The sequence below is a fragment of the Vombatus ursinus genome, unplaced genomic scaffold (genome assembly GCF_900497805.2).
Source record: "Vombatus ursinus unplaced genomic scaffold, bare-nosed wombat genome assembly UNPS02014791.1, whole genome shotgun sequence".
Classification (NCBI taxonomy): Eukaryota; Metazoa; Chordata; class Mammalia; order Diprotodontia; family Vombatidae; genus Vombatus; species Vombatus ursinus.
Window position 1 is genome coordinate 27,994,813 of NW_020954569.1, and position 7,860 is coordinate 28,002,672.

A 7,860-nucleotide genomic window follows, 5' to 3' on the forward strand; every position below is an offset into this window, starting at 1 on the left:
CTCTCTCTCTCTCTCTCTCTCTCTCTCTCTCTCTCTCTCTCTCTCTCACACACACACACACATACACACACACACACACACATACGCGCACATGCACAGAATGGCAGTTTAATATTGTCTTGCTGCCATGACGCACTAGAACCCTTTACAATCCATGGAAATGAATTTCTTGCATTAGTGTTTTTGGTAAGTAAATCAACTCTTAGAGGCCACTAAAGCCATTCAGTAATAAATGCATTACTATGCTAAATGGCCCACTCTTTGTAAACCATTTTTCATTGCTTGGTGCATCATATTTCCATTTGCTTAGTAACATTTGGAAATGAAGGGGTCTCCTTGACACTGCTTATATAAAGTGGTTTGGTGAGTGAGAAGGCCGGTTATGATGGACAGGGTTGTAGAGAGGACTTTGAAAATAACATGTTTTATTTTCACAGTGAAGAAAGTGGTGATGGCCCTTTTTTTATCCATGGAACTCTCATTAAATATTACAGGCCACTTATATATGAGGCAAGCCCTAAGCAAGGTTCAGATTTAAGTCCATGGAAGGATGGAAATGTATTGGTGGGAAAAAGAAAAAGAGAAATTACAAAACACCTTATATGAGCAACCTTAGTGATAATCTCTGTAAATTAACAAGTAGAGCTGAATGCTTGGGGCAAATTAGGTGAATTCATGGTGACACAATTGTGTTTTCAATGCATTAATGGCTTTGATATGTAAGAAAGTTTAAAATGCATATTTTACCATATGAAATTAGCTGCTTCCTCCCACCCCACACTCCCACCCTGAAAGAATTCACTTAATTCATTTTTTTTCCTCTGATGAAACCATTTTATAATGAATGTATAAAAATATTTCTTCACCCTGACTAATAAAGTTGAGTTTTGAATTTCATAGATTTCTTATCATTTGAAATATTTTTTGTTTTAATTTTCTTTAAGGTTCAAGAGATCCCCGCATGTACTCGTGTCCAATTTACAAGAAGCCAATCCGGACAGACTTGAACTACATTGCAGCAGTAGATCTTAAAACTGTCCAACCCCCAGAGCACTGGATACTTCGTGGGGTGGCCCTTCTTTGTGATGTCAAGTAATGTTTAATCATTTTTCATAAGTACTTTTCAGTGTTTTCCACTGAGGAGTTTCAAAAGGATGAGTAAGGAAGTAAGCATTGTTTCCATTAAAGTACCTGGAGGAAACACATATTCTACGACAAATTATCATAACTATGATTTACCTATGCATTTTGTAGTATATAAATCAAATGGCCCCCCAAATTAATGAACTACAAGTCTTTCCCCTCTTCAGCTAAACCTACTTACATTTGACCCAGTTCAACAATAGTGAACCAATCATTGTTTCATTCATTTGTGATTTAAGGGGAAGTAAATGACCAAAGATAATTACAACCCACTTTCTAATGACTTGTTGTCCCCAAATCCATTATAAAAGAAACATTAATTGGCTTCATACTGTTTAAATGAAGATTAAATAGGTGAGGTAGTCAATGATTCTCTCTATGTATTAAGAAGTTTTTTTTTTTTCTATTAATAATGTGCTAATGTGAACCACGGGGTCTGAGGTTTCGTGGGAAATGTATGCTACTTTTGCTCTTGCTTTCTTTACTTTTAGGTCAATGGATTTAATTCCAGGAATTGAAGTGCCAAATTAAAAAGATTTTTATTTCAAAACATGGGTTGGGGAAGGTGGCACATAAAAGACAGGTCCAGTGTGGTATAGTGGAAGAAGTCTTAGGGTCAAGAGATTTAAATGTAAGTAGCAATTCTACCACTTGTCAGTTGTTTGGAAAAGTCATTTAATCTCTCTGAGATTCAGTTTCCCCATATGTAATATTAGAATAATATTTACACTACCTAATTTACAAGATTATTTTTGGAAAATACTTTGTAAATCTTAAATCACATTATAAAAGTGAGGTTTTTTTAAAAATTAAGTAAAATGATGGATGTATGAGATAAATTGTAACCATAAATGCTTTTCAGTCAAATGCTTTAATTTAAACTGTGATGGAAATATTGCTGAAACCTCCATATTCTTTTTTTATTTTAAAATGTTTATTTCTTTATTAATTTTAAAAGTAACACCTTTAATTTCTGATTATTTTACTCCTCTTCTTATCCTTAAATCTTCCTTAACTAGAAATATTTGTCCAAAATCTACTGCTAATATCTGGCATTTATCTAGTTCTTTAAATTTTATAGTTTTTTTTATACAAATTGGCTCATTTGATCATCAAAACAACTCTGTGAGGGAGGTAATGCTAGTATGTATTTTTTTTAACAAATGAAGAAACTGAGGCTCAGGGAAATAAAGGTACTTGCCCATGACACAGTGTCAGAGGAAGCCCTTGAACCCTGACTTTTTCTGACTCCAAATCCTATTCTCTTTTCATTGTATGATACAATCTTTCTAGTCAATGCTACTTTAAATCTCTGGTTCATAAATGTTGGGCAAGATTTAGTTTATACATTTTGCTATAGTTTAAATATGTCATAGTTTAAATATTGAGCAAGGAGTTATTATTTCCATGCTAATGGGGGTGGTGTGTGTGTGTATATGTATGCATATTTATGTCTGATCATTGTGGAGGAGAGTAGCTGTATTTTATTTAACAGGATAGGAGATAGGCCCATAGGGGCATTAGTTGCATATACACACTAGGGTGATACTTTTATTTGCACACCTTTCTTCTACATTAATAAATAAATTACTTTTTGTAAATGTATACTTATCTTTTCATAAATGAACAAAATTACAAAAATACAATAAATGATTATTTTAAAAAATGTTTGCTGATTGGTTGAAGTAGAATTGTTTTTTATTAGGCATGGAATATTTGTAACATCAAGTCCTGAAATCAACTTTGACAACCTGAATATTAGGCAAAAATCACAGCACTTAAAAGTGTATCATTAGTATAAACCTGTAAATATTCTTTATATATTTATCCATAGATATAGGATCCCTAAAAGACCAACTAGGAATCCATAGGAACAAATTCAATAAGATATATTTATAGAGTTATCAACTGGCTCTAAAGATTCATAAAATATTTATGTACAATAATGATTATAGCTAGTTGTTCAGTTTTTTTAACATTAATTAAATTAGCCAAAGCTTATTGTATTCCATTGCCTATTTTTTAGATTGTTGCCACCTTTCGTCTCATCTATCTCATTACTGACTAAGCATTATCTGATGGCAAAAACATAAAAGTCTTGAATTCCTTTCTGGGGATTTATTGAAACTCTCATTATTCAAAACTCCATTCAAAAATCTGGCAAAAACACATTCTACTTGTAAGCAGTCTAGTTGAAGGAATCAAATAATTGTTTACTACTAAGATAGCACTATTTAGTCTCATTGAAAATGATTCTCTAGTTCTCTCATCTTTTTGAAGGTTCTAAGGTCATTTATATGCAATCACCTCAGATGATCAGGTAGATGTGATTTGCATTATTAGCTAAAAAGTTGCCTGATTATAATTTTTATTCACTTATTAGGAGTCACTCACATCTGATTAGCACTTTATGATTTGCAAAGCACTTTTCTCACAACAATGCTGTAAGGCAGGTAGTGAAGTGCTAATCTGGTCAGACCATGCCCTTTAACTCAGACGGTAAGGAGACATTCTGAGAGAAATAACTAGAGTGACTGATTAGTCTTTAAGTACAGTCCCTGATACCAAAAGCATTCTATCAAACTCTTTGTCTTTATCAAACATACCCATGATTGATATATTTAAAGATGGCTAGGGACTGTTCACTTTAAACTGGTACATTTGGATTTCATCTACCAGAGCCAAAGTCATATATGGCATGGAATTTTCTTCAGACACCATCCCTTCCTTTCTACTTTGAACCAGTCCTCCCTGTATGTATGTGCACACTACAAATTTCTCATGTCATGTCACTTTAACTCCCCAACTATTTTTTTTTGGTTCTTTTTATAATTTTTATGGATAGAATAGATCTGAAACATGGGGTCAATGACTCATTTTATCATGTATAACCATAACCCTACCTTTGTCTCCTCAGTATAGAACCTCATAGACATTAGCTTTCCTGGACCACTCAGAATCAGCTTGCAGAATTTTGGGGAGGGATCAGTTACTTGTGAATATTGATGTACTGCTTCATCTCTTAGAACCATCTGGGTACAAGGCTGCCTCTGTAAATCTAGATAGAAGGTAGTATCTAGTTGAAGGAATCAAGTCTAGACAGAAGGTAGTATTTTTATGTTACTTTATAAATGAAGAAACAGAGCCTCTTAGTAGTTACAAGACTTGTACCTTGATTGTCTAGTTACATTGTGGTCTACTTGAGGCAAAATTTGTAATCAGATCATCTGAGACCAAGTTCAACACTCTACATACTACCCCACATTGCTTCCATCATAAATAGAGCATGAGTATTGAGTCCCTGAAAGGAGTAGTGCAACTATTTCCTTTTCAAACTCGACTACTTACAATCTTCAAAAATATTAGTTTAACTTATTTCAAAGCTTCCTGTTATCCTACTATTGACTAGTATTCCCTGATTGATCCTATGTTCTGGTAATTGTGACACCATGCTAGTCCTTGTACAGTTTTCCAGGACTTTTGGAACAGGGTCCTAATTTTGTCCCTGCTTTCAGTTTTTCTCTAGTCCAATTCATTCTTCATATGGCTGCCAAATTGATCATTCTACAGTACAGGCCTAAATACATAACTCCTTTTCTCCAGATATTTCAGTGGCTCTTCTATTGCCTTTAGATGAAAATATAAACTCTTCCATTTGGCATTAAACATTTTTCATAATTTGTCTCTCACCTATTTTACCAAACAGTTCACATTATTCTTCCTCACATTCACTACACTCTGGCCAAATTGGAGTACTCTATATTTTTGGTAAACCATCAATGTCTCATCTCCTACCTCATTGATATTGTGTAGGCTTGGCTCTCTTTCCTCACCTCACCAGTTCATCTTAATTGGTCTTTGGTTCACTTCTGTCAGGCACTGAATCATACCCCACCTTGCCCTGCCCCATACAAACACATATCAAAACAGAGCAAAATTATTACATATCCTTTCAGTACACAATTTCATTCTCCAAAGGTGTTGTGGTATATTCAATGATACTTTTAAAAGGTATCCCACTTGTATCAATGGGAGTTAAGTATATTATTAAATATATACATTTAAATTGCATAAAATTACTAGAATAAAAACTAAAATCCTCTAGACCGGTCTCTTTTCCTTCAAGATCCTTGTTGAGTAATACCAAAGTAGCACTGTCACACTGCTGGATTCTTTTAATTTTAGATTTGTTTGTAAAACTTTAGTTAAACTTATTTCCTAAGTCATAAGATCATAGATTTAGAGATGTAAGGGACATCAGAAGTCACCCACTCTTACATTCTCATTTTATAGATGAGGAAACTGAATGGGAGTCTCTTGACCAAGTTCATACATGCGGTAAATGGTAGAGCTCAAATTTGAACCCAGGTCTTCCTACTTCAAATCTAATGCTGGTACCATTACAATATACTATCTCACTTTCAAAATTATAAGATATAAATTTCATCATAAAATAATCAATAGAAGATTATTGAAACCAAAGTTGGCAGATTCTAACTTTTAAAAGAATTGGTGATTTAGAGGGAGTAAAAAAGCTTCTTAAAAATAGAGGATATGTTTTAATGATAGAAGAGTTCTGTGTTTTTTCTTAGCAATTGAATAATCTGTCTTGTGTATCTAATATTTTTTCCCAGTTTAGTTTTACTGAAAATTGATTTTTTATTTATCTAATTTATTAGTTCTGTGATGCCTACTGAATGTTAGGCATTGTTATCATAATATGATGATGCTTCCCAAGTCTGAATAAAATGATGCATTTGAATTTATTCTTTGGTTTTTAGAGATTAATTATTTTAACCCTTTGACAGTCAAATATACAAGCATGTGTATTTGTGAAAAGATGAAAAATTGCCATCTCTAGGCATTAGCTAGTTTATGAACATTTGCTAGCAATGCCATCAGTGTATCTCTCGCTTCTTCCTTGTACATATAACAAGTATTTACAGGAATCTTGGTAAGTATCAAAAAGGGGCAAAAGAGAGTTTTCCAAGGTCTTTTTCATATTCAAAGGTAGGATTTGGATAAGTGTTAGTGGTCCTGGGAATGCTGCCTTACTCATTTTAAGAGTAAGCTTTATTTCTCCACTTTTGTGCTCTGTTTTCACCAGAATGAATCCTAGCAGCCTCCAGAGCAGAGCAGGCACTTGCTTAATCTACCACTTGTGAGGCTGTCCAGGAACTTTCCACCTGCCTGGGAAGCTTATTTGGGCAGCCAGGTGGATAGTAATTATACACATAATCCTCTTCTCTCTCTTCATTTGCATGAAGAGGATATGAAAGTGTGAGTAGTTAAGATGGAAGGAAGCTAAGGGGTGAAAGGAAGCTAAGTGTAGTGAGAATGAGTGGTAAGAAAAAGCTGATGCTGACAGACTGAGATTTCTGCTCTCAGGCTCCCATTAGAATTTGCTTATTAGGATGAGTCCTGATGGATCAAGGCAGTTTCAGTGAAAAACCGGCTGAATGATAGTCTATGGTTGGAAAAAGAGGAATAGTTTTGTATTTTTAAAATATCATTATATATATTTTATACTGGAGTTCAAGATTATCATTTCATGACATAGGAATGAAATATTCTTATGATCCAACATAATAACTCCTGTGGCTAAACCAAATTAATCTGAGACTTTATAAATGCTCTGCTTTGTCCCTGAAGGGGGCCAAAGCCTATAAAAACTGTCTTCTGGCCCTGGTTAATGAATCTTCTTCTTTAGAGTACTTTTGCTCCTTTCTCTGATATAGACCCCTGCTTATTTTCTCCAAGGTTCTGGATTTATATCCAAGCTTAATTGTTTCTGAGGTTGTGATTTATGGTAGTTGGGCTATGCAGCCAAAGCATGGAATATTTTCTTCCTTTTCATCTTCATACCAGATGACATTTTTTCACTTTACCAGGTGTTATTGCTGGTTGTATGTTCATTGATTACGACTACAACTAAGAAACATTGTGCAAAGGGAGACTTTGGCCCTGGCTTCTTTTAATATTTGATGATTACAGTAATACATTTCTTCATTTATTTCTTCACCTGGGCTAATAAAGAGCATGCACATCAAATGCAACCACAAATAAATGGGCCTGGAAAGCCAATTAAGTGCCCCTCGATGTGGGGGCGAGTCATTTTTAATAAGGATGCAGTACAGGGTTCATTTGGGGGGTCTGAGAAAGAAGATTAAATGTGAGGAAAGGCAGGAATGGATACCTAGGAAGGCACTGAATGGATAGATTTAGAAGAGGCTTAGAAATTTTAAAAAAATGCTCTGCTTGGGTTAGTTTGAACATTCCTCTTTACTGCTGAGGCTGGTTTTTAATTCACTCTGTTGAGCTTCATCTCTCTCAGTGCAGTCAGCTGTGATGTACCCATTTATAATTTATTTATGCAAATACTTAAAGCAAATCCCCTGAGACCTGAAGAAAACACTTTAGTATATTTCATCATTTGAAAAATGGTCATTTACATGAGCCAAATGCTACATTTTTAACCATTCCAGCAAAATATGAAAATAGTTTTTTCCCCTTGGGATCTTAATGAATTGCTAATGCCAACATTTTCTATCTCTAGTTACTTTATACCCCTTGATCCTTCCCTCAAGGATTTCTAAGTAGTTTTAATGAGTACCTCTTAAAATGATGATGATGGCTACAATTTCAGTTATTTTTGCACAGGAAAAAAATGTCTTTATCTGATTATTTTGGTTATAATAGTCACTCAGAAATTTACTG

The 7,860-nt window shown here is 34.2% G+C and overlaps 1 protein-coding gene across 1 annotated transcript in view; it reads left to right on the forward strand.

Moving 5' to 3' along the window:
- DNAH5 (dynein axonemal heavy chain 5) overlaps positions 1-2,765 on the forward strand; it is a 294,914-nt gene extending 292,149 nt beyond the window's left edge. The window contains exon 78 of the mRNA XM_027869069.1: positions 945-2,765. Coding sequence (XP_027724870.1) covers positions 945-1,096 — 152 coding nt within the window. The 3' untranslated portion in view covers positions 1,097-2,765. The remainder of the gene's footprint in view (positions 1-944) is intronic.
- The last annotated feature ends 5,095 nt before the right edge of the window (positions 2,766-7,860 follow it).